At 48.6% G+C, this 27,710-nt stretch overlaps 1 protein-coding gene across 1 annotated transcript; it reads right to left on the bottom strand.

Moving 5' to 3' along the window:
- Positions 1-268: 268 nt before the first annotated feature.
- Positions 269-27,710, bottom strand: B4GALT1 (beta-1,4-galactosyltransferase 1). The gene is made up of 6 exons (XM_082301066.1): positions 27,419-27,710; positions 14,643-14,878; positions 7,278-7,465; positions 5,733-5,855; positions 4,132-4,236; positions 269-3,553 (listed from the first exon to the last, which is right to left on the bottom strand). The coding sequence occupies exons 1-6, from the start codon at positions 27,693-27,695 to the stop codon at positions 3,418-3,420; spliced, it is 1,065 nt and encodes a 354-aa protein (XP_082157192.1). The 5' UTR covers positions 27,696-27,710; the 3' UTR covers positions 269-3,417.

Below are 27,710 nucleotides of genomic sequence, written 5' to 3'. Positions count from 1 at the left end.
TTTCAGGATGGATTGCATGCTGTCCCCCTACCCAGAGGTAAAGGAACCACCCTACCCTACAGTCTTCTGGTGAGATCTGGGGACTCTTAGGTCTCTTTCTGCAATGGGGAAAGATTTTGCAGCACAGAGAAATTAATTCAGGGGGCAGCCAGAGGGAGGAAAAGCTGGAGAAAGTTAATGCAAGGAGGTTAAGGCACGGTCTAGTCCACCCTTTGAGCCAGAAACCCACCCAGACAGAGGGGTAATCCAGAGCAATTGCTGCCAAGTGTTGTAACTGAAAATACTTTTATTTGACATTAATAGTAAAGAAGGAACATTGGATTACACATCCCTTGATATATAAATGATAAGAATGCAAAAGCAAAACCACCTATAGGAAACCCAGAAGCAGTCCAGTATACAAGTAGCATCCTGGGGAAAAGCAGCGTATCACGACAGTCTCTCATGCCAACACGCAGACAGACATCTCAAAGAATCCAAGCATTAGTGTTTCCTTTGGAGCTGTTTTTTCTGGGTTCCAACCGTTAGTTACATCAGTATCACTTTGAGTGTTTTCACCACTAGGGGAGAGGAAAAAACACCACCCACCCTAGGACACAGTCAGAATTGGCTTCTGTGAAAGGTGTTTGTAGATGCGGCCCCTGAAAATCCCAGGGAGAGAAATTTCATGGCCAGGTCGAGTCAAGAGCATTTAATGAGTTTGACTGATACAGTTTACAGAGAGACAATGAGATCTAGAAATCACAGGTCAGCACCAAAGGGCAATATGAGTACAAAAGGTGGCTTCATTTTTTTACATGGCTTGTGGCTTTAGCACTGGAAGAGAAACTGCACAGCAGCTTGCACTGCTAGTATCTCTCTGCTGAAAAGGGTTTTCAGGTTGCCTGATTTTCCAGTTTCCATTTCTTCCCTCTTTCAAGGCACATGTTATAGAAACCTTTGATCACAACAGCCATCCCACCTCCATAACATTCAATAATTTCAGCATACAGCCAAACAATGAGTTGTTGCACTAACTTTTTTTCTAATGGTCAAAAAATCCCACTGCAAGGAATGCTCCCAATGTCTCCCCCACCTGCCTCGTAGCAAGCAGACACCACTACAGCTGAAGGTCCCAATTCTTCGACTTACAAAAGGCTCAGCACAAAATTGAGGTGCTCTCGGCAAAGACATGGCATTTTCAAGTACAGCCTTGATAAATTTTTGGTGGTGATCTGCTCCTATCTGTGGGAATGGGGCCCTCCTTCTAAGGCAGCTTTGGAAAAAAAAAAATAGTGCTCTCCTGTGTCTCCATTACTGTTATAGACTACACCCATGGCACAGGTAGACATTTGACCTAATTTCTGTAAAACACATCTTGTACTCCCTTGCATTTTTAAGACCTGGAGCCCGATCTGCCAAAAGGACTACTATATTGTATTTTTTTTTTTAATGCAATGATAAGCACAAAGGATAAGCTCTTAACCACAAGCCTCCTTCCTTGCACTTTGCTCCTGCTCCATGCAAGCCCATCTTTGCTCAGCTCCCAGCATGACTAGAGCAGCAAGGCTAGCCAGAAAGAGCTTTCAACCAAAGGAGGGGAAGACTTTTCCAAAGTGAGACTGAAAAGGCATCTAGTATTTAAAGTCTCTATGCAGCCTGTGAGGCACTGCTGGCCCAAGAAGAAATGCACTGTTCCCTGGTCCCTGCAGGATCCCACCCCTGCAGTGCAAGGGCTCAGCAAAACCTTCAGGTCTCAAAAAATGCAACAAGAAACCAAACTAAACCAATCAAAGGGAAAAAAAAAAAAAAAAGGCAGTGCTGAAGATGATCCCCAATACAACAAGTGTCCCTGATTTTAACAGCCTTCAGCACAGCCCAAGGAAGTGCAAATTGCTGTAGTCAGAGCTGGTGGCAAAGTACTCACCAGAAGGAATTCAGTTCTCAGTTCTGAGAGCTTTAAGTCACTTAAACCAGCTCCCTGGGTGTCAGCACTCCAGGCTTTCATACACGGTCAAGGGGAGGAAAAGCAGGGTCTGTACAGGTGGTGCCCTGGTGCACTGACAGAAAATAGTACTGCAGAATGTGCATGCCCCTCAAGCCTGAGACAATTAGAAGGGAGGTTCCAGATAGAGGACACACACTGCAAACAGGCTTTAGGCAAAGAAAAATCATTTGGATGTCAGCCCTGCTGTGAGTATCTCAGCACCGCAGGAGATTTAATAGACAAATACGCAGAGCAAACAAAATACATGGCTTATATATAATGACACACATAAAAAGCTTACTAGTCCAAAGATAAAGGAGGCTTTGAATCATATCCTATTACTGCACCCTAGTTTAATCTGGTATTAAATATACTGATTATGATATAAAAATTACTTTAAAAAGTTATTAAAATGTTACAACAACAACAAAAGTAATAAAAGATTTCAAGTTTTATGCACAACCTTGTAAAAGAAAATTTTGGTTTTAGGAAGCTTCAGACAATACTTAAATAGCGTGGTAACTTCCTACCACTGGTAACACATGTTAGCAAATTTTAAGGCCATAATTTAATTGTGCAATTAAATTAATCTTTATTTCAGGGAAAAAACCCCAACACCATAAACCCACCACTCTCTAAACTCCCCCACCTCCCCGAAAAAATCCCAGGTGGTGTTGTGCTGAAGCAAATAATCTCTATCATATCCAGAAGTAATGTTATCTGAAGCCAGTGGTTTTTAGAAAGGCCATCTGTATAGCTCCCACCCTATGCAGGGAACTCACCCACAAATTCTGGCAAACTGTCTCAACTCACTCAAAGCCTCTTTTGAGACTAAAAGAAATAATGACATTCATTGAATCCAGACTTAATTGTTCAACACCTGCTCTGCACATAGAGGAGATGTTTGTTTTGGTCACGATGAGAAAAAAGTTGTATTATGCTGTCTCCATTAAAAAAAATCTAATGCAAAGCGTAAACTTGGACAATTTTAGCAGCATTTTACAGTCCTTCATAAAGTAAAACCGGGAATGAATTAAAAAGAATGCTTGCATGCACCTCATTCAAAATACCAAATGTCATGGGGAATAACTGTTGATACATCACAGTCATAATCAGTAAAATTTGAATCAAGCAATTAACTCAACAGGGGGAGTACTGCAGAAAATAGATCAGATTCAACATTTTCTGGCAAAGTAACTATTTACAACTCGTATGTACAGCTTCTGGACTTACAAAACAACAAGGAGCTAGAAAGTTGTGTAAAGTCAAGTTTGAAATTTTTAAGAAATTTAAAAAACGCACTTGTCCAACCAATTTGGAGACACTTTGGCATGCCAAAAGAGGCCTTTTTTTTTGGTTCATTGCAACTGTTATAAAACCAGCAGATATAATCCATCAGTGAGGCCAGATATCCTGGGCAATATAGGCAAGTCTCTGTTGTGTCTCTGATGTTAGCTATTGGGGGAGCCAATATCCACTGTGATCTTTGTATACAGAGGGTACTTGTCAGTTCTTAACACCTTGTAGGATAGTGTATTTAAGCCATCAGAATTCATCGTTTCCCTTGTGTGAGCAATTCGGTCAAACCTGCAGGAGGGGAAGAAAAAAAAGTGAGGGAGAGGGTGGAAACAACAAAGAAAGGAAAAAATGTTTAAACAATCTGATCTTTGCAAGCCTCTCAGGAAGCATCACAGGTGTTTCAAGAACAACCTGAGTATCAGTGCCATAAACATCCCAAGACGTGGCCAGCCTGAGCAGCGGGCCAAGGCATCCCTAAGGGGTCAAATTTTAGCTAGAAGAAACAGCCAAGCTTTTAAATCACACAGGTCCTTTTCAAGCTCTGCACCAGAGCAGAGGTTTATACCCCAAAGACAAGCTGGTAACAATTGCTCGGAATCTAATTTCCTGCATCTAAGAAATAAAAACAAGAGGAGAGGCCTTCATGCCGTATTGCAATGCTGGGGAAAAGGTCTATAATCAGGTAATAAACTGGCAAGGGGAAGATGGTAGCTTAATGGAGCAGGAGCAGAGAGCTCAGTCAGGGAGGATATGGCTGCAGCCTTTCCACATTCCACCTTTGTGCATGGCAAAGAGAAAGTCAAGCAGTCAGAGCAGCAAGGGCAGGAGGCGCCCCTAAACCTGCTGTGGGACAGGATGAGACACACCTCTCGGGGTTGGGTTCATTCTTCCTGTCCCGGGAATGCCGGATCATTCTGCACTTCCCAATGACCGCATCTGGACGCGATATCCCCATGCCTTTAAACACCAGCCTGTAGAAAGCAAGTACATTGAACACCCAATGGATGTGGGATGCTCTGCCGCACCTTCCACAAATAACCATTGGTTTTACCCACTTTTTTTTTGAGGAGGGATGTTACTCATGCACTTCCAGGCTTGCCAACACAAGGAAGGAAAGCCAGTCCTTCTCCACACAGACACTATCTATCATGGGGAGTAGAGACCTCCCCTGCCAACACCAATATAATTCACCACACCCTCCCACTTCCGTCTCCTCCAACCAACACCCAATGCCCACATTAACCCTGCTCCAGGCTGCAGACTCCAATTTGAGTGGGAGTCATCTGCTTTTTAACCCATCTGGATAGGAGCCAGACAGAGCACTTAGTTTTCATGACGTGAAAGCTACAGCACTGGGGAAAACCAAGGTGAATGGTGGTGAACCAGCATAAAGGAGACACATGGTTGGAGTCACAGTGGTCCCAGCTGGGACCTATTGGGTGAGGGGCAGCCCTTCTTTGTTTGCATGCTCTCTACAAAGCACCTGCACAGTTATTTCATGGATGCCTGTGATGGAAAGGTACTTGATTTCTTCTTTGCCTCTCCCTTTTCACTTCTACGTAGCATCTTCTGTTCCTCAAAACCCAAATGCCCCAAAAAGAAAGGACTGCCACCTTGCTCTGAATGTCCTGCTAGAAGGCTGTCCTTCTCTTGGTTTTTTAACAGAAGTGCAAAATCTCAGGAAGGTACAATTTTTTTTTGGAAGAGCCTTCCTGAAGCCTGGAAGAGCTCAGAAACCCCAGAGAAAAGATCACAGAGTGGTTTTGTCACTGAGAAACATGAAGGCAGCTTCCAAATACAAGCCCTTCATGATGATTTCTCTTAGTGAATGCTCTGGATATGTGAAGCTGTAAGGTACCACAACCCCATGTTCATTCTTCACCCTGGTCTTCGCAGCCTGCCCTGTGAGAACACCTTCCTCCTCTCCTGCAGTTCTGAGCCTTGCTCAGCATCCTTCCAGTCAAGCTCACATGGCTCACAGCATCATACAGAGCTGTTTACAGCCTGACAAGTGGAACTCTCCTGGGAACAAAGGGATCTGCTACAACGCTGCAGAGCCAAACAAATCATGGGCTGCATTGGGCAAGGTGGGTCAAGGTCTCATCCACCCTCCTGAATCTCCTGCTTTGAGCTAGTGCTGGGAGACCAGAAGCACACTGCTCCAGCCCATGCACTGGTGTGGATGCCTGTGAGGCTACAGGGAGAATGAACAATGGGAGGGGGAAGGCACAGGGCTGGGACTTTTCCAACCAGACCCACTCCCCACCGCATCTTGGGAGCTGAGAAATGGGGTGCCAGCACCCAGCAGGAACATGTTCTTGCTGAGCCAGCAGGTTGCCCACACACCACCTTCACCTCCTGGAGAGGTGACACCCCATGTCCCCCCATAGCCAGGTGAGAGCAGCAGGTCTGTGTTCATCCCCACCCTGAATGCACCCCACGGTGCCAAGGAGGAAAATGTATTTACCTGTTATAAATGTCATCATCTTCACCACCCCAGCCCCAGTAATTGTTTGGGAACCCATTGATCTTTGTGAACTGCTCTTTGCTCAAGGCAGACACGCCTCCAAAATACTGATTGTAAGGCAACCTGGAAGCAGAGAAAAGAGCACATTAGAGGAGGAGAGGTGCTAGCCAAGGGGCAGCCAGCCTGCCTGCCTGAAAAGGGCTTGCTGTTGCCCTTCACCCAGCCCATACAGAGCCAGCACCCACTGCAAGGCACCTTCCTGCCACAGGGATACCCTGGACTCAACTGAGGGAGGGTGAACTGGGGGGGGTCAGTCCCAAATACATCTGAGAAGTATTTTGCAACTGGAAGTAGCTGCAACCTTTTACTAAGCAGCACGCTGTCCTCAAAGGACAGGCTGAGATGTGTATCACCTCAACAAAGGCGACATGAATGCCATGCAAGTGGCAAGAGCTCAGACAGCCATTGGATGGGCCGCAGAGCTTTCTCCTCCTGCAGCTCTACCACTCACCTCCACACTCCTTAGTGCCCCAAAAAGAAGCTTGGAGCCCAAAACTGAGCTGGCAGTGTGACCTTGCATACACACAGCCAACCAGCTCCCACTTGAAACAGGGGACAATTCACCAGGCGATTGGGGAGAGATGAAATTCAGACCGACCCAGAGCGTAACAAGAGGGTTCACACAGGGATCACCAGGACCTAGTACAGACTTGTCTCTGCCTTAACAAGCAGTGGAATCCCCAGGGCCATGCATTTCTGTTTTAAGTTTCACCTCAGTGAAAGAAAGACCTGCAGCTGCTGCAGTGCCAGTGGCAGTCCTGCTCCAAGCAGGGCTTGGGTCTGGAGTGGAGACATGTAGGGACCCTGCCAATACCACCACTGCTATAGCTTTAGCACTACCGGCCACCACAGGGTCACAACCAGTTTTCACTTTGTAGATGAGATTTTAAACTCCCCCTAAGGCATTTGGGACAGGGGAAAAAAAAAAAAAAACAAAAGGAAAAGCAAGACACGTTTTTGTTCGGAACAGCTTGCTGAACCCAAATGTATGCTGCAAGAAATTCACTTTGTGCTGCTCTCACATACCACGGCAGGTCTCTCAGTGGCATGAAACCAAACAGCCAAAAAAATTTTGTCTTGCTCTTAAAATAGTGTCTGATGCAGTCTTTTTAAAGCTGCACATAATCCTCACTGTGTGAGGGCGTCTCACTTTTCAGACAGGGTGGAAACACTGTCTTCCAGCTTCCAGACTGAAACACAAGAAGGGGTATGTGGCCATCTGCAAAATGAAGGGAGCTTAGCTCTTCCTCACCCTACGTTTCACCTTCCAGAAGCTGTGAATTTTAATAAACTGCTCAGCTGCATTTCTCTGCCTTGCTCCCCTGCAGCCACCCACTCCCTGCAGGGACCTGCACGTTAAGACAGGCTTTTGGGGAGACGCTTTCCCATGCTTTCAGTGGTGGGCGGGGATGTGTAACACTGCGCCTGCCCTGCAAGGCTAGCAGTGATATTAGGAAAAAGATGCCACTCCAAAAGGTGTCTCACCGAAATCCAAATTTATCCATGGATACAGAGAGGTGCCGTGGCTGGCTGTAACATTTGTAGGTGTTCCTGTCATCCATGGGGATGAGGTCTACATCACTAAACACAAAGCAGTCATAGTCATACTCCTTCAGGGCCTCTGCAAATCCAATATTCAGCAGTTTAGCCCGGTTAAATTCTTCTTCTCCATCCTAATTTAAAAACAAATAAAAACAGTTAAGTGACTTAAATTTGACAGTTGATATCAGCAGTTTCTTACCTGTTGCCAGATGCTGGTGTTGCTGCAGAGGGCTGACATGCCTCCGATGGACTGAGCTCGAGCCCAAGCCTGAGCCCGAGCACTGCCCTTGCAGCACCCATGGCATGTTTGAAGCAGACCTCCCCTGACCCCAAATGCTGCCTGCAGGACAATGACACCTGGGACAGCCACAAACCATGGGGGCAGGAAAAACGGCTGAGGAAAGGTTGGAGGTTGGACCCAGCTCAGCTCCCATCTCTTGGTGGGAGCCCCCAAGAAGGCAGTTTTGATACCATACTGAGCGGTCCGTCCCTGTGTCCTGCTCCGTGCAAAGGCATTTAAGGATTGAATTTTCTGATACAGGGCAAGCAGGTGGGGCTTCCTGGAGCAGCAAAGAAAAGCAAAAAGAGGTGAGCTCCTCTGGAAGAAGAGACTCTTGCTACAGAGAGAAACACTGGCAGTGATTTATTTAGCTTACATCCATGACAAAGGACCATGGACCAAAACCTTGCTGTGGCCAGAATTTCAGCATCCTCCTCCTAAGCTCTGCCACAACATGGCTGTGAGTGGCTGAGCAATGTGTGAGCACACGCCAGACCTGATCTGCAAAGCATGAGACGGCACCAGGAGCCAAGGTCTGATGCTCTGCTGCTCACCTCTGACCCTCTGCCAAGCCCTGGGCAGCCATGCACGCACAGGAGTAGGATGCTCCCTGCGCCCCGGGAAGCAGGTTCAGCACGTGGCTGAACACACAGCCTTGGTTACTGGATGGCAGGCCAGCATGAGCTACTGCCTGCAAGGGGTATGGCTCAAGAGATGGATGCTGCCACTGCTGCGGTGGCACATCCCCTTCTTTGGTGCTCTTCCACTACTGTTCATCTGTCCTGCAGGCCTTGATAGAAAAATGAAATCAGGAAGGCTCTCAGCTTGATGGGAAGGGCCTAAACACAGCTGACACTACAGCAGGGCATATTCATCCCAGGGCAAGCACAGCTAACAAAGGGACTGGCAGAGAGCAGGGCAGGAAAATCTCCACTTTCCTCCCCAAGCAATGAAGCACCTGAGGAGAACCTGTTTGGCCTTTTTCAGGCAGAAACATATCAAAAGCACATGTGGATTTGGGCACAAGTACAGCTCACAGATTGCTGCGTACTTTGAAAAGCTAAAAAAATCATACCCACAAACTCAGGAATACTGATGGTTTGAGAGTAAGGATTTTCAGTCCAAGATGCCACTCTGCAGCAGCAGCTTCCTACCCAAACCCTGTACAAGGGAACAGAGCAGGTAGAAAGAAATTCATAGGGCTTCGCTCAAATATACTGAAGGTTTTTGCCAGCCTGGAAACCAAGACTGCCAAATCCATTCTACTTTTAGTTCTCCACGCTCTCGGAGCACTGTCAATACAAAGGACTCCCCCACTGTGCAAGCCGTCCCCCCCCACCCTGCACTACCCACACCTAACATGGGATGCACATCAAGGATGGATAAAATACTGTGCACAAGGAGCAGCAGCTTAAAACACCACATCCTCTGTAAAAGCTTTACCTGGTTAATAAACAATCATTTTGGTAACTGTTTCATCCAGACTGGTTAATGGATCTGCTGCTGAAGAGCCAATGCAGGTTCTTGAAACAGCCCCAAGTATATTCCAAATGAAGGTTTTAAAATGCAAGTGTCAAACCAAAGTTTTCAAAAGCACTAATCACCTGCCTTGGGCATAAATGACTTCACAGGGAGGAGTAAGCTTTCATGGAAGAGGATCTGAGCAAATTCTCAGCATCCTCACCCAAAGCAAAAGGGTTCACATAATAATAAGGTGGTGGGTGGATGATCACCACCATGCAGAAAGTGAGAGCAATGAAAACTTGAGTACAGAAAATGAAGGGAAGTAGAACAAAGAGGCTGGGGAGAGGAAGTGGCTGAGGTCAGGAGATTGGAGGGTTTTCTTTCCCCAGCAAAGGGGGCTGACCAGCCCTAACTGCCCAGCACTCCTCAGGTCCCACGGTACCAAACTCAAACTTGGCTCCAAGGTTCCGAGGGGGACTAGTCCTGGTGCTGGTGCAAAGTGCAATGTGCTCACACCTCAAAGCAACTGTTGGACTAGTCTAAGAACTCATTTCATACCCTTTGGCTGCTCGTTTCCTAATGAAATTCAAGGCAAAGGGCACTTCACACCGATTTTGTTACCAGCAGAGGCTCAGCTGTAATTAACCAGTGCCTTTGGGTAGCCTCTAACTCTTCCAGGTTGACACATGGAAATGAACAGTGCTATGAGGAGCTGTGTTTTTAAACCTCTCACCAAAAAAACTCAAAGCACAGAGACTTTTGCACCAAGAGCATGCGGGATCCTTCCTGCCACTCCACCCACGGGACCCTGGCAGAGTTCACACAGGAGCCCTGTGCATGGAGAGGGACGGGACACAGGGCAGACACTTCACGTGGGCATTGCCACTCTACTCCCAGATGGCCGCACAGCTTCACGCTCCGGCATCCAAAAGACTTGGAAGAAGGGAACCACAACTAATACAAGAAAACAAAGAACCCTCTCCAAGTCATTTCCTAGTAACTTTACAGCGAGCACGTAGCTCATGCAGCAAACTTTGCAAGGCTTTTATCAACTGTGACTGCTTTGAGGGCAGGAGGGTGGTTTTCTGTCCCAGGAGATACGTGGGGCTTTACTGCACATATTGGAACACAAAAAGACTGACAAGAGGTTTTGCTTTTTGCAGAAGCTCTGTTTCTTTACCTAAAGTAATGTAGAAGCACTGGTGTGCTTGTGATATCTGAGATTCAGATCTCTCAAAACTCACAGGCATGCTGCAGGCCGCCATCTTTAACTGATCCCAGACATTTTGGAAAAAAAACCCAAACAACAAACCAGAGCTGTGAAAACTTGCTGTGCTGACATTCCTTCCAGGTCAACACAGAGTGCAGTACCCACAGGTGACCTTTGAGAAAGCAGATAAAGCAGAATTGGAAAAATCTCCATCCCTCACCTCTGCCTGGCAGCTTGTCATCTCATGGATGCTGCTATTTGTCACAAAGAAATGGATTTGTTTGGCCTTGCTTGGACAGAGGAGCATTATCCTGAAGAGCAAGGCAGTGCACAGGGGACTGCTGGTTTGACAACGCACTCAAGCACCAGACATAGCCTCCATGCTTTCACAGGCTTTCAGCCAGAAAAGCTGTAGTCCAAGCACATTTTTGCTATTTTCTTTTTCCTGACAATTTTTTCCCAATGTTCTTGTTCTGAAACTTAGCCCATGTCTGAGTTCAGTGCTGGTGCCCAGCACCTGCTTCTGGCTCCTGAATTAACTCTCTCTGTCACTCCCAGAACTCACTGCTGCCTCAGTCTTGCAAGGTCTGACACCAACTCCTGCTTGTACCTGGAGGTGAATGATCAGCCTGAGCAGAACAACATCCAGGCTTTTTTACTTCCCGTCCCTTACATCAGCTGACTCTGGTTTGTTGAGCCAGACCTACCAAAGGAGGGTTCCTTTTTTTTTTTTTAGTGCTAAACAGAAAAAATCGAGGTTTTTGGAACAGTTACTCAAACTAAGGGGATACAAACCAGTAAGAAGCCACATGTCCTAACTTCGTTCTGCCTTCCACATCCATGTAGGAGGCAGCTCTGTGATTCCTCCTGCAGACGGCACAGATGACCTGTGCCTGCCATCTCTTTCACCCAGATCCTACACTCATCAGGTCTCAGGGAGATGATGGTGAGGATGTATGTTACTGGCCAAGGAGGAGAGAGCCATTACTTCCAGTGGGGCTTGCTAGCTACATCAGGGATACACCGAGACAGCCTGAACTGCACACGCAATGTCCATGGGAAAGTCCTTCTTCCAGTGGACTTGACCAGGCAGAAACAGATCTCCAGAGCCATAGAGAGATAGCAGGAGATACTTTGGTGTTTCTCTGTGGAAGGGTGTTTTGAGCCTCGGCACAATTACACTGGGCAGTGGGAGAGAGCAGCCACAGTGGAAACTTGCCTCCCCTGCCACTGCAAGGGTAAGCAGGGGCTGAGCACAATCCCCTCCTTTGCCCACACACCTGATACCCCCTGCAAAGTAACATGGATCAGAGTGATGCCCCAACCACTCCACACACATACACACACACATACCTCTCTGGAAAATTGCCACCAAGACACTACAAATAGCACCAGGGGCCAGTGGAAAATGGTTGAACAACTGCCCAGTTTTCAGGAAATTGGCTGAGTCTCCCGTTTCCCAAACTTTAGTCTGGCTGCATGGGCATTTACATGGGCTGAAATGCAGAGAGAATATTAATTTCTAGACCTGAGCATCTGTGTGGCAATGGCCGCAGGTGCGGGAGAGCACATGGATAATGGTGGCAGTGAGCGAGGCTGAGGGAGATGCTGCAAATTCGTCACTTGTGTGGCATCGATGGGCGCTGGGCAGAGTGTGCCCAGCCGTGTGTCCTCATTTCAGGTTTACCTGAAAAATCCTACTGCAGCTACTCCACACACCAGGTTTGGGTTTTTCTAGGGGTGGCGTGTGCAAGGTGAAACATAATATGTATTTTCCACTGGCTCCTGTTACATGCCAGACATTTTACAAACATTATCCCCTTGACTTCAGCCAAGTCCTACTCAGAGGCATTCAGACACACAAGAACAGCATGGTGGAGACACAATGGACTTGTGACAGAAACACATTGCGCTGAAAGGAAGAAGTTTGACATTACCAGTGCAGCAGTAGCAGGGCTCAGCGCTCCTCTTTCTTTCTATGAGATGCGGAGCACAGAAGAGCATGTAGGCAGCGTGTAAGAACCAGATCACACAGTAATTCTCCTTGCTTCAGTGACTGCTTTGATATAGACAGGATTAACAAGTAAAGGTAATATTTCCCCACTAGAAGGAAAAATAAAAAAAAAAAAAAAAAAAAAAAAAAAAAAGGAGGGCAGATGCAAAGGGAAGGACAGACAAGAAAAAGAGAAAAGCAATTGTCAAGACAGCAGAGAAATAAGACCGTTTTCCTACTGTACTTCTGGAAGAATTAACACATTTTCTGCATCTCTCTCTATTCAGTGTTCCCCCTCACCCTTGGGAGATGCATCCAGCAGGTTTACTACCACTGACCACTCCACTCCTTCTAGACACAGCTAATTAGAGGCATTTAGAAGGAGAATGTTTATTTTACAAATCAAGCAGTCTTACCTGCTAACCTACATCTGCTGGATGTGGCCAGGGCATATATACCCTGCATACTGCATTTCATTCTCACTCAAACTATGCCCAAGGGATAGCACCTGAGAAAAAGCATTTACTTCAAAAACTTCTGTGAGAGTTAACTGCAAAGCAGACAGCCCTAGTGCTGGAGAGCAGCACCACAGAAGAGGAGTAGCCAGCAACACAGGGCAATGCAAGCCAGCATGCACTATCACAGCAGCAGCGGGGACTCCAACCAGGCTTCGGACACTGCCTGCCTTTATGGGCACTGGCACTGCTTTCCTCACCCTGGAACACCACCGATGGGGAAACACCGCACCCAGCTGCACTGCCAGCTCTTCGCAATGGAGATGGCTGCTCTCCCACAGGTGATGCCCCAGACGACGGGCAGGCAGCTCTCACAGCTGGCGGGAGCTACACCCGCCTGGGAAAGCAGCGGCCCCTACCGCGGGACCACTGCTGGAAGCCACACCTCACCCTCCCTTCCGAGCCTCGCTCAGAGCAGGGAGGCACTGTCCAGCCGCCGGCACCACCGGTCCCCCCACCAGTGGGGACGCAGCTCAGCCAGCCCTGTGGCACCCACAACTTGCACGGGAAAATGCTGCGCGTGCAAGGAAACGCAGCCCGAAGGATGGAGGGCAGCGGCTGGCCCCGCGCTGCTGCACCGCAGTGGCAGCAGCTGCTCCTTGAGTTACACAGGAAGGGTTTCCTTACAGGGCTCAATTCTAGGGCACAGTGTGCCAGTCCACATGCTGCAGAAATGCCTTGTGTCCTCACCAGTGTGGCTGCCAGGCCACAGACACCAAACCATCTTGGCTGCTGTGCTTGGGAACTATTGCTAATCCACAGAAACCTCTTTTGTGCCGATCTCTGGCACCCTGGAAATGAGCAAAGTAAGAGAAATTGTAGTAATGGAGTACCAGTTTTCTCTCTCGGGATAGGTCTCCCCCTATTTTCAAGTCTGTGATGAAATGCATCGCTTGGGTGACCATTTTAAATATTCATGGTGTTTGATATGCCCGAACACACCAGCTGATCCAAGCAGAAGTTTAAGGAGTTAACACTTAAAGAAGCATGCTATTTCATCTCAGTTCTTACTGAGCTGAGAAAACAGGATATAAATATAGATCTCCAAGAGAAAAACTGCAGTGGGATTGTCCAGAAGGTGCTCTCTGCTGGGGCTCTCAGAACTGCATCTGCCTTTTTCACCCTGCATCCTGTACAAATGCCTGCACATTTTAAACCTTTCCAAGGGTGAACAACACTCATTTAAACACCATTATGCTATAAATTAAGACAGCTTGTCTTGAGTGAAATGTGCATTTTTATGCCTTTTGTTTAAAGGCCACCAGATATCAAGGAAAAAAAAAACCCAAAACCAAAAAGCCCAAGAACCTCCCCTTGACTGCTTGTTTCCTTTCTGTTCTGTTCACCGGAAGGCAACCACTTACTTGCCCCACTGCCAGAGCTTTGCTTTCTCCATCCTGACTTTGTGCACTAACATGAACAGAAGGTGCTTGATAAAGTGAAATCCGACACACTTACGGCACATCCACTACCAAACTAGGCATTAATGCCAATTTGTCACCTTAAAAACCTCTGCATGCCATTCTGGCAGCAGCTGGGAAAAAAGGACATTTGGAAAGAAATATTAAATTGGGTTGTGCTATTAGGAATTTTTTTTCCTCCTCATCAAGTGATTTCTTTAAGCAGAAGCTCTTAAGAGTGAATTGTACCTGAGATAAAGAGGGGATCTCAGGTTTTCCATCAAAAGCATCGAAGCAATTTTTTTTTCTTTTGTTTTTTCTTTTTAAGCAACCTTATCCCTGCCTGCCAGCCTACTGCTGTTCAAAGTAAAGCAACCATTCCTCTATTTTAAGGGGCATGGGCACTGTTGTGACAGCTGTACAAAAGGTTGTCTCAAGCATCTTACCTGGTTGATAACATACACTCCATAATCTAGTTGCTGCCTTTGGAGAATTGGGTGCAGGTAATAGAGCCAGTACTTCAGGTGCTCCTCTCGGTTCCTGAATGGTATGATTATTGCTACTTTCTGAAGTGCTATACAGTCCTTCGGAGCAAAACGACCTCCTGCTTTGACCTCTGGGTTTATTCTTGCCACTTCTTCCAGGTTTACGGGCTGGGAAAACTCCACACGTAGTGCACCAACTGGAACAGAGGCATAACACAAAGCAAATTAACACACACTATCTATTTCTCTGAGCACACATCCTTTACACACATTTGGGTTTTGCTTGGGTTTGGTTTTTAAGAAACAGCTTTTGGTCCCAACACAATCCCAGCAGTACATGAAGTGTTGAAGCTTGGACCATCCATACCCAAAGCAACCTCACACCACCATTCAGAGCAAGCCCACAAACACTGTGACCTCTTGGTATCAGAACCCAGTGGAGTCACTAACACTGAGTCCTGCAAATCCTGCAATCTGTGTGGCCAACCAAGAGCTGTGCTCCCATTGGAACATGCACTGCAAAACCAGCCTGAAGTGTTGCCTTCTGAGCTCTCACCCACCTCAGGCAGCCCAAGAGTCAAGTACTTAAAAAATAGTTCTGCTCTCCTGCCAACAAAATCACCTATGGCTAGTCACATGCAAAGTGAATAAAATCCCCTTCCCATTTTTTTTCCTTAGAGATATTTTCAGTGCTCTGAAGACATGCCCCTTATTTATTAAAAGTTCTGTATTAGAAGTACTAAAAAACCCGTATCCAGATTGGCCTTCAGGTTGGCAATTCCTGCCGATGGTTTCAAAAATGGCAAGTTTTGAAACTGTTGAAACAATCTGTGCCAAAACCTGTGGTTAAAACTGAGAAGCCCAGGTGGCACCAGAGGGAACCCTCTCAGAATATCCAGGCTGGCCCTTCTATTTGCTTCCACCTGCTCCAGCACGGACGGAGCGACTCACCACAGACTCACCACAAAAGAGTAAGGAAGGGCCTCTCCTGCTGCCACGTCCTGCCCCCAGCACCAGCCAGTTAACAAACTGCACTTGGCACAGGCACTCATCTCTTGCTAAAGCCTCTGCAGCAGGGGGGCAGTTGCTGAGGACCCCCTGTGTAAGGCATAAAGTATTGACTATAAATACCAGACTGGGGATCACCCCTTAAGGATTTGGCTGCTGCACCCTCCTCCTCTCCTCCATTTGGGCATGCTTGAGTGTCCTACAGCTACCACCTCACATTTGTTGCAGAGACCCCCAGGTCCCCAAGGGGGAGTACACTGCCCTGGGGGAGTCCCTTGAAAAGGGGCACAAGTGATTGATTTATGGAGCTCAAAAAGGCAGAGGCTGTCACCATCAATCTTGTGTATTCTGCAACACATGACTACTGAAAAAAGCAGAAATAATGCTCCACACTCATGGCTCGTTCCCTGGTTGTTTAGAAGAAGCAACTTCAGTTTGGTTGTGCTGCTTCACTGTGTGCTCGCTCACACTGGAGAGGACAAGGAGGAGACTGGCCAAGCTGACAGCGGTGCTCAGTGTACCTCCAGAGGCAGCAGGGAAGCTTTGCTGCACGGTGCCTGCACAGTGGCAGGATGCAAAGGGATCTCCTCATCTCTGCATTTTGCACTGGTTAAATGGGCAAAAGTTTCCCTCTCACACGAGAAGGCAGTGATTTCTCAGACTCCATGGGCACTGGGATCAGTCTGCCCATGCTTTCAGCACTCCAGGAATTCCCAGCTGCACCGCTGACATGTCTGCCCAGTTCTGCACCCTCTCTGCCCCACGGCACAAGCTGGGCCCTGTGGATGCTTGCCCTGCAGCTGCAGGGCCAGGGCCAAAGCCTCTCTGCTCTAAAGTCTAAATGTGGCTTGCAGGGAGACCTCAGAAGGTGCTCTGCAGCAGGAGGAAGAGGCAAAAATTGGAGGAACTGGGGCAGGAAGGAACACGCAGTGGAATGACCGGGACTGGGGCTCAGTGGTGTCAGGATCAGGGGCCAGGCACAGCCACCCTCATGCCTATGGGACAGGCATCACATCAATGAGGCCAGAGGTGGCAGGAGGGCGAGGCGGTGCATCGCTTCCTCTGAATCTGGGGACTGTTTCCACACCATGGTGGTGAGCATTTTCCCAAAACAGCCTGTTGCCCCAACCCACTTCCGTGCCCACTTCCCCCACCTGTCCCTGTGCCCATCAGTGTCACCTCCACTAGGAGACTAGCACTCAGAGTCAGGATGATGCTACACTTTTGTGATTTTAAAACAGCAGAGGGCATTGCACTGGGCACAGTTCACCTAACTGGTCACAGCAAGCAAACAGGATTATGTTGGCCATCTGTGCCCAGGGACTTTATTTTCCTATCCTGCTCACACCTGGTTGCCAGCAGCAGGGCCAACCCAGCGGGATGCTGCAGGAAGCAGAGGGGCAGAAGCAACACGTCCCCCCATGAGGCCCTGCCAGCCTGGTCCACTGCCAGGCACTGTGTGGCTGCTGTCCCACCAAGCAAGCCCCTTCCTGTGGGGACAGGCTGCTCTGTGTTCCCAGTTACTGGATTCTTCTCCCAACTGCTGCTCCCAAGAAGCAACTGCAAGCCCCATCAGACCAGAGAATGCTTTTTGGTTTAACAAAGGTTCTTTTAATGTCTCGAACCCACTCAGTGTAAGGCGGGAGGAAATGAAAGTCTGCCATTTAGGTGAATTTACTGAGGAAATCTCCCACTAGTGACTTGTGAGCTCCAGCTGGGCAAGGACAGCCACAAGCGTTTGGAACTGCAAACAGCATTTTGCAGGCTGGCATCCAGCAGCCCCCCAAGGCGAAACATGGACCACTCATCCTGCCAGCACTCACTCTTGCTTGCCTTATGGAGACTGGAACATTGGCAAGGAAAAGATGGGAGTAGAAAACATATTCATTGTAAAAAGCAGCTGCAGAAGGCAGAGATTTAACAATTTTGTAGTCTTGAAGGGCATTGGTGATAAATGATCTCTACTGCTCCAACCTCCTGCTTAATAAATCAGTTTTAAGGGCAGCACACCTCGCAAATACTGCCCTAAGGGATGCAGCCAACATGCAGGTCAGTGAGGAGCTCTCAGGCACCAGTGCCATCCATGTGCAGCAAGGCAGCCACTTCTGAGACAGGCTGGACACAAATCACTCAGTTAATACATTCACTGAACACAAAACCAGAAAAAAAGCTGAATAGGCTGTTTTGAAATACAGAATGACTAAAACAAACTAGAGTTCATAAAGCCATGTGGCTGACACAAAGAGCAGCAACATACCACCCACTGCAAATTGACACTTTCAGTTCATTTCCCAAGCAGGACAAAGCTAAAGCCAAATCCACAAACACACAGGCTCTCCAACTGGTGAACAGAGTCACAGTTCCAGTTACTAATTTTAAATCATTTTCACTGAAATTTGACTACCTGGATAGCAAGCAGCCCTAGGGCTGTTGTTTCCCAAGGATGGTGACTCAGGATGTAATCTGCAATGCCAAGAAAACATGCAAAGTCTGCTGCAAGTGCTGTCCTGCCTGTCAAAACTGTGTCCCTATCTGTGTTTACTAGGTAAACTTTCCAGCTCGATTCACTCCATCTGAATCTTTTCTGCTTCTGTTCAAGCTGACTGCCTGACATAGGAGTCACTGTATACGGAGTCCCTTATAAAAACAGACAGGCATGACAGCACTGTGTGGACTTTCAGCTCTGGTCCCCCCTACAGCCTGGCATCTGTAGTCAGATGCCTGTTGGGCTCAGCATCACAAAGCTCCAACACAGCAGCTTCACGAGCCTCCACTGTGTATTTTTAGCAAAATAAAACCTCGAAAACATAAATAAAGCAACTGCAGGAAGCTTGCAAAAGAACACAAAAGCACAGCATCACATCAAAACATTTCAGAGTTTGTAAAAGGAGGCTTTAGCTGGCAGTGGCCGGGTAAGAGAGATACACACACCAAAAAAAAGCCAGCCCACTCCTGCCCCTCACCTCTGACACTCAGAAGCATTTCTGCTCACAGGGAGGGTGCACAGGAAAAGCCAGGGGGCATCATGCTGCTCACAAACAGGAAGCAGCTTCTCACACAAAGCAGAAAGTGAGGCTTGCAAAAGGCCAGAGATAGTGCAGTGCTGGAGCCCCAGGAGCCTGTCCCATAGCGCTGGTCATTTTCCCGTCCCCACTTCCCAAGGGCCATGCCTTCCACAACACCTTAACCTCCGGCCATCTGAGGCTGCCAGCACACATCCTTCCTGGTGCTCATCCTGCTGATCCAAATGAGAGGACCCTCACACAAGCAGTCCAGAATCCACTCAGCCTGATGCTATAATAAATCTAGAGACTACTTGAGCCTCCCTAGACCAAAGGGAGCTATCTAGGGAGGCTCTAGGGAACATCTTCCCAATACCAGAAGTGTTGGGAAAACTCAGGCAGCAATGTCTCACAGGGCCAGAAGCGTACTCATGCATCCCTACAGGGGCTGCAAACACCACACTGCATCCAAGAAGGTGGGAGCAGGTGATGCAACAGTATGGGCAGCCCTGGGGGACTCACGCAGGACAGAGTGGGGGAACCCTTTTCTTCAGAAGGGCAGTGTGGAGAAGAAGGAAATAGGAAGGAGGGAAACTGGTCTCATGGACAGGCTTGAAGTGATTCAGCCATCTGAATCACCCTCCTGAGAGCTTCACTGGGAAAACAAGCAAAATCCACCTGCATGCTTTAAGCCAGGCATCAGTCTCAGACATTTAATTTAGTGAAAATGAAAGCAAAAACATGTATCAGCAGTTGGAAAAAGGCTCTGCCAAAGCAGAGCCAAAAAGAACATTTCCATGGCCCTGGCCGAGAGCTGGGCACTGTTCTCCATCTGCTGAGCCGTGTGTACACACGCACTGCCACACCCAGACAATCCCCATACGAAAGAAAAGCTGGAAAAGAGGAGCAGAGCTCACAAGAGAGGCAAAAAAACCAAACAACCCTCTCTTTGCAGAGGCCCAACAGAAAAGGGAAGGAAGGGCTCGTCAGCCACACCAAGCCCGCCTTGACAGGAAAAAACAGTATCAGCTCCACCCCAGAAAATGTGAGAGCAAGTTCCCCCACCCCAGGCTGTGAAGCAGAGCTGGACCCCAGTGCCACATGGCAGCTCCATGGTGGGCAAGCAGCTGCATCCCACAGTTCAGCGAAGCAGTTATTTCCTCTAAAGGTCATTAAAATAATTTCCCATCAGCTAAACTTCAAAGCTGTGCCACCACCTTTTCAGGTGACACCAGCCAGACTCAAATAATGTCTCAGGCCCATGGTGGGGGGATGGGGCAGCCCCCATGTCCCTTGCCCATCCGGGTCTCCCAAGCAGAAATGTCCTGGCATGCAACCCACTGGCCAAAATGGCCAACTGGCTGGCAGCCGCTGCCTCTTGCTGCCTGCAGCCATCGCTCCCCTATGAGAATTTAAAGAAAAAATTCCTTGGGTCATTCTAGAAATATCCCAGTCACAAAAAAATGCCCTCCCAAGGGCTGGGATACGTTTCATTTGGCTGATCTACACTTGTGAAGTTGCATACTCCCACAGATGTTAGCTATGCCAAGGCAAGGGAAGCCTGCTACATGGGCTCATCTCCTGTCCTGGGCAGGCTCACACAGTGCCTGGCATCTGCAGCTGCGGACCCCAAGGAAACAGGCTGAAAAAAATGAGGATGCATCACATGTGCTAGCAACATTGGGTCTGCATGAATAACTCAGCAACTACAGCCAGAGAAAAATTTTTCTTAACCCAATCCCCTGCACTGCCTGTTCTAACATAAGGTCTCACACTAGCACATGGCATCTTGAGAACAAAACAAAAAAAAAAAAAAAGGGAGACAGTCTTGTTGATGGAGGGTACCTCTGGGAGAGAAGCAAAGTCCTCCTTGGTGGCTCAAAGCCAGTGCACGCTCACTGAGGCGGCTTTGAACCGCCTCCCTTCGAGCCAGGCAATCTGCATGTGATTAGCTCTTCCCACCCGCCACAAAATTAAATACCAGGCTCTCTAACAGCAAGCTACAAACAAACAAACAGGCATGAATCAGAAAAAGGCTGAGCAGCCATCAGCCAGAAACCCCACACTGTGCAGCAGGATGGGATGTGTGGACAGGAGCTCTCCCGGGCTGAGTGGTGTCCCAGGCCCGTATCTCTGCCAGTGGCAGCCCCAACTCACAAGGCAACACCCCCAACCCTTCTCCCTTGCCCCATCCCATCCTGCCTGTGGCATGTGCACCTGGATTCCAGTGCTGCCCCGGGGCTGGGGTGTGCTCCCCAGATAGGTGGGGGAGTGCCAGCTGCCAGGTGGGGTGGAGGTGTGTCTGTCTGGCTGAAAGTCTGCCAGGGTCTGTGCACCCCAAAAGCACGAGTTGCTGCCAGCGTCGGGGAGCGCAAGAGGTGAGGATAGCAGCAGGGTCTGGAGACATGGCTGCTGCTTCATGTGCTGCCCTGGAGCACACAGGTTTGTGGAAACCCATCCCATAAGGCCTTTTTACAGGGCCATTTCCAGATTCAGCAAGACAGGTTTGCAGGTAACTTGTGTCTTTGCCCTCAAAGCAAGTCCAGTGACTCCCCAGTCTGGGGAGATGACAAAAGCAACCCTCTTTCAGACAAACATCTGCAGAGGGCTTGGAGACTGCCCCAAGCAGCCTGCAGCTCAGCTGCAGCTGAAAGACTGTTGGGAAGGCTGTTTGCCATGCCCCTGGCCATGGCCACTGTTCAGTGAAATCAGCACCTGCAGTGCAAATCCAATCCACACCTGGCTCACCCGGCACCTCTCCTTGCAGGCAGGGGCTCTAGGTACTGATTTGCACAAAAGAAAACACTGTCCCAGTAGGGACAGGCTGAGCAGCAAGACCTTCTCCAACCCAGAGAAACAGGAACAAGCTGGACATTGACACTGCTCCATTACATCCCCCAACACCCCAAACTTTTGGGTGCATCACTGCAGTATTGCTGTGGACTGGTTGGTTTTGTCCCCAAAACCAAACCCCCTTCTACCCTGCAGAGAAGGGTGCAGAGGAGGGAGCAGAGCAGTGGCTGCAGGATGCTGGCTAGAGAGTAGTGTCCACTGGTGAGGAAAGGAGGTGAGCAGTGCAGCCCAGCAGTGCAGTGGAGCCCAGCTGCCCAGCAGCTCCTGCTTGCGAGGCCATCAGACATAGAGCACCTCCCTACTGAGGACTGTGCACCCCCAGCACCCTTCCCTTTGGGGAGGAGACGGCCCTCAGGACAGGGAAAACGTCCCCTATCTGCTGAATGAAGTCAGACTAAGATGCTCCACACCAGAGGAGGAAAGTTAAAGAGCTTAACTGAATTCTGCATCCAAGTGCAGTTTTGGAAGCTGCAAGTTAATCTGTCTCTTTCCAAACACAAACTTGGCCTAATTTCCAAAGAAGCTAGCTATTGCTTCAGATCAAGGCTGGCAGAGAAACAAGCATGTTATAAAACACTACATGCACGAGACAGAAAACTTTCCTTTTCTCCTCTGTCTATTGTGCTGTGTCCCTGAAACAGCTGCTCTCCAGAACAGCACAGTACCTTTCCAAGTTATTTTGCGAGCCTAATTACTCCTTGACCTCCACTTTCACCAGAGCAGAGGATGCTAGGGATATTCTCCTCACAGAAGCTGCTCCCTTGCCTGCCAAGAAAGCCTGTGCTTCAGAGGTATGATGTGCTCCCAGCCACACAGATAGATAGCTGTGGAGCTGTTGGTGGCATTGCCAGGATCACACATCTGCTCCCTGCCAAACATCTTAAGCATATTCTTTGGAGAAGTTTAACAGCTTCTCAAACCCTCTTTTGAAGCCAAGAAAGCTTAAATTTGAGCAAACTGATTCATGTGTTAGCTTCCCCCCATGCTGCCCTCTCCATGCTCTTCTCTGAGTTTCTATTTTACTTTTTTCGGAGGGACACGACACAAGCTCCAGCACCAAAGCAGGCAGGAAGGAACAGAGACTGGCTATATGAAAAAGGTTAAAAAAAAGGCAAGTCCAGATGAGAAAGGAAAGGGAGATGCTACATGTAAAGCAAATGTTGTCTCCACTGCCTGATATTGAAAGTAACCCCACAGATTCAGAAGCCCTCAATTCCTGGGTAGAAACCTCCCACAGCAAGAGAGCCCATGACTGCAGGTGGGCAGCGTGACAGGATGACCAGACCCCAGGCATGCCAAAACTACCAAATCCCTCTGGCACTGCCACCACTAGAAGTCTTCCTAAAAAATGGTGGGTTTAGCATCTCTTAGGTTTTCACCCTCTTGCCCCAGTTTTGCCCTTCTAGGATTCTGCCAGTGGTAAAACATCTTCTACCTCTGCCCACACAATGTCCACATATACAGGGGCCTCAAACTACATTATTTATTAATCTCAGGCAGCACATAACCTCTAAACACTTCTGTAATACAGACACTAAGCATCACCACTGATTTTACAGGCTACCTCAAAGCATCAGAAAACCCTCATCACTTATCTTCAGCATCAACAGTTTAGAGCACTTGCTTGTACTGACTAGAGGCATCAGAAACAGTGCATTGAAGAAACAGCCTGTGCCATAGGTGCTCCCCTCCCTGAGTGACAGCTGCTCACCTACAAGCTGGCCAAAGGACTTTTTTTCTTTCAATCCTTGTTTTTTTAAACATGCCTCACTAACATGGAAGTGGGAAGCACCAGTTTATATCTAGAACCCTGACATCTTGGAGAAACAATTCTTCTTCTCATATGCCCAAGATCCCTGAGCAGGACTTGGGGGTGCTGGGGGATGAGAGGCTGGACATGACCCAGCCATGTGCACTCACAGCCCAGAGAGCCAAACGTGCCCTGGGCTGCACCCAAAGCAGCGTGGGCAGCAGGGGAAGGAGGGGATTCTGCCCCTCTGCTCTGCTCTGGTGAGACCCCACCTGGAACACTGCACCCAGCTCTGGGGTCCCAGCACAGGAAAGACAGGGACCTGATGGAGTGAGTCCAGAGGAGGGCACCAAGATGATCAGAGGGATGGAGCACTTTCACTATTGAAGACAGGCTGAGAGAGTTGGGACTGTTCAGTTTGGAGAGGACAAGGCTCTAGGGAGAAAACAAAGCTGGAGAGGCACTTTTTACAAGACAGTGACAGGACAAGGGGCAATGGCTTTTAAGTGGAGCAGGTTTAGATTAGATGTTAGGAAAAAATTCTTTACCTTGAGAGTGGTGAGGTACTGGAACAGATTGCATAGGGAAGTTTTAGATGGCCCATTCCTGAAAGTGTTTGTTCAAGGCCAAGTTGGATGGGGCTCTGAACAACTTGGTCTAGGTAAAGGTGTGCATGCCCATGCCAGGGAGTCGGGATTGGATAATCTTTAACGTCCCTTCCAACCCACACCATTCTATGACATCCCAGGAAACAGCCATTTTTAAACCTTAGTGAAAATGAGTACATCTCTAATGGTTTGTCCCTTGGACAATTCACTGGTTCATACGTTAACCTACATTTTTGTTTTGTCAATATCCTTTAATTATTAGTGTTCAGGGTTATTTAGTCTAAGCTTAAACCTGGGCACAAAAAGCTATTAAGACAGACATCTGACTGCAATATTTAGCACACTTGGATGAACTTTCCCAGAAGATGCTCATGGCAAAAAGGGCAAGAGCACATCTTTTATGTTTGCCATCCCAGCCACACCTGTTGTCTAAATGGGGGTCAAAAATGGCTAAGGAGACAGCTGTACTCTAAAATAACCTCCACAAACACATACACTCAGCTGGGCAGGACTTGAAAATGACATCCCATAAATACAGATAAGCCTGTCCACGCAATGCTGCTTTGCAGACTTCTGGCTGCTTTAGTATGAGCTCTTTTGGAAAGGGATCTTACAGCCAAAGAATCTGACCCCTTGTGCACACCCTCCTTAAACCAGCAGGCATGTAACTACCCCAACACCAAAATACAAAAACCACATGGAACTGGTAGAAGAAACACATTTGACTGTTTTGAAAGCACTTAGGCCAACACACATACTACTTCTACAGAGCAATTTTTTAATTAAAAAAAACTCAACCACAACCAACACCACGATACTCTTCTGCAGCTCCTAAAGAATGCAACAATTTAGGGAATGGACACCTGCAGGAAATACCTGGATTTACTTGCTTTTACGATTCTCAGAGAAGCCAGAATTTCTTGGAATTCTTGAAATTTTACTGCAGCAAGCAGGCTCTGCTTCTTGATACCCTGTTTAAGATACTCATTGGCATGCAGCTCTAAACTGGAGCATAAATCCAAAATGCTTCTATTACCTTGTATTAGAGAATTTCATAGCTGGTAAGGACTTTCAACTCAAAGCTGAATTATAGTATTAGCCCAGTCCTGATTTATTCTTTTAAATTATAAATAATGGCAAGTGACCCATAAAAGCACATTTAAAATTTGGCAGCTTCTTGTAAGAGATTAAACCTCATTCAGCTAATGCATTTGTTGCAGAGCCAGACAGCAGGGATTGTAAACTACTCTCTGAAGACTGCAAGGAAGAAAACTGTGGGCCTCTGAAATGAGTACCTGGCTATTTTACCATTCAAAAAGCCTGAGCAGTTCAGACACACATATCCTGTGTGAGTCATCACATGCTTCCTAAAAACGATGGGGGAGGGGCAGGCAGGAAAGAAGTTAAAAAATAGAATTATGTATGTTTCAATAAACTTCGGTTTATGCTCAGGAAATTGAGCTATTGGAGCTACCTGTTCCCATCAGAGCACTTCCCCATGGCTTTGGGAATACAAGAATCACAGGATGGTTCCTGCTTTTTAAGTTCATACTGATAAATGAGTTTTGAGCTGAGAAAGGAGGATTTCTGAGTTCTGGGTGGGGAAATTAAATGTCAGAAATGCCCACAAAGTGCATGCCACTCTACTCCTCACAGTGGCCTTAGAGACACATGAGATGCTGATCAGGGCAGACTCGGCTCTGACCAACATGTGAGGCACGATACAATTGTTTTACAAGTGCTGTTTGCTACCAAAATCTGAAATGAACGGGGGAAAAAAAGAACAAACAGTTTCTCACTTACATGCTGGCTATAAATCTTGAGGCTGTGACGGTGCCAGGCTGCTTGTGACTGCACCACCCCACAAATACTGAAGGTAACACAGCCAGAAAACATTTGCCTACTCTATTGTAAAGAACTATTTTTTACGTGGCCCTGTAGCTCTCGACCGTCTGTAACCATTACCAGTAGCTTCATATGGCCTTTGGCAGATTCAGTGAACTGCACTGAAGATGTTACAAAGATGATTTAAAATATCTTAAATGATCCTTCAGCGACTAACGCCAATAACACTTTGAATCTTGGGGTCACTAAGAGCATTTCTCTAAATTCCAGGCATTTCCAAAGCACATGACTCGCTCCTGACAGGATCGGACTAAGTGGAGACCATTCAAAGCAAAGCCATATTCATAAAGTGCTCCCACATCCATGCTCTGAGGACAGGCTTGCCCAGCCACTATCAACTTAAGTGACGTAGGGGGAAAAAAGTGGAAGATACAAATCAAAGACTACAACACAAAACACAGCACAGTTTCTTTTAGCGACCTCAAAACCGCCCTCCTAAAATGACAAACCAGTCATTTGTAATTTAGATGCATTGATCCATAAACAGCTGACCAGCAAGTGCCTAGAGAAAAGACGAATTTTTGGGTCGGTTTTGTAAACTGAAAACCACAGGTAGCTTCTCTTTAGTCTTCTCCTCTGTTGTGATCTCTGGTAACAGAGGCACCCATGCTAAAATGGCACACTTGGTGGATGAGGGAGATCATTCCCAAGTTCAGGGGTCCAAGGTGTGGCCAGGCTACTGTCAGCTGGCATGCCAGTAGGTCACAGTAACAAACCCTACCTACACCACAGGAGTGTCTGTTCAAAAAGCAGAAGTTACAAACAGCGAGTTGGGTGAGAAAGTCTTTTAAAGGGATGAAAAAATCTGAAATTCCCCTTGTCCCCAACTCTGCCTTGTGACAAAGCCAGCAGATCAAAACAGGTCTAGGTCATCACGTAATAAAAATGAGACCACCAGCAGGCTACAAACCCGCCAAGATCCTGCCAGCATGCCAGCACCCAAGAGGTTCGGGAAAAGACCTATGGGGAGCACAGCTACAGTGCAGATAAAACACACGCCAGGCTGCCACGTATCACGGTACTGCATCACAGGACCAAATACGTAGAAAGCGCCGCTGGGACGCATAACAACTGTACTCATGACCCTGCCTCGCAGCCCATTTTAAACCCGTGCCGCTCATTCAGCAGGTCCGCGGACACAGAAAGGCTGCGAAAAGCCTGCACAGCGCAAACAGCCCTTCTGAGCCTTCTCGTGGCATTGCGCAAGAGCAGCATTTTGGGTAGAGTTCCCAGAGGAAATTACCCAACCTCGACGACAACCAGAAAGAAACCTAGCCGGGCGGGGTGGGAGCGCTTCGCGAGAGCGACGGGGCTCCGCTCGCCGCTGCCGTGCCCGGGGCAGCATCCGCGCCGCGCTCCCCCCGCGCACCGGCTCCCCGGGGATTCTCCCACAATCCCCCTCCGCCGGCGGCACACGCGCGAGCAGCCGCGCCGCTGTCACACCGCGCCCGCTCCGCGGGGAGAGCCCTCACGGGCGCACCGGGACCCGGCGGCGGCCGCCCGCGCCCCCTCCCCTGCGGCCAGGGCGGGGGCGGGCACCGCGGGCGGCGGGCGGGGAGGCGGCGGGGCCCCGTGCCCGTCCCCCCGAAACCCTGCCCGGACGGCACTCACCGAGCAGCGGGGAGAGCTCGGGGCAGGGGCCCGGCGGCGGCGGCGGCTCGGCGTGCGGGGGCCGGGCCCGGGCGGCGGGCGGCGGCGGGTGGGAGAGCGGCAGCGAGAGGTTGGCGGGCGGCGGACGGCGCGGCGGCGGCTCGGGGCTGCCCGGCGGCCCCAGGGCGCTGCCCGCCAGGTAGTAGAGCAGCGTGGCCGAGAGGTGGAGGGCGCAGAAGGCGACGAGGAGGCGGCAGGCCCGCTGCAGCGAGGTGCCGGGCAGCGACGGCTCCTTCATGCCGCTGCGCTGGCG

The sequence above is a fragment of the Coloeus monedula genome (genome assembly GCF_965178545.1).
Source record: "Coloeus monedula genome assembly, chromosome: Z".
NCBI classification, from domain to species: Eukaryota; Metazoa; Chordata; class Aves; order Passeriformes; family Corvidae; genus Coloeus; species Coloeus monedula.
The sequence above is the reverse complement of the archived record's forward strand: the minus strand, read 5'-3'. Positions and strand labels throughout refer to the sequence as shown.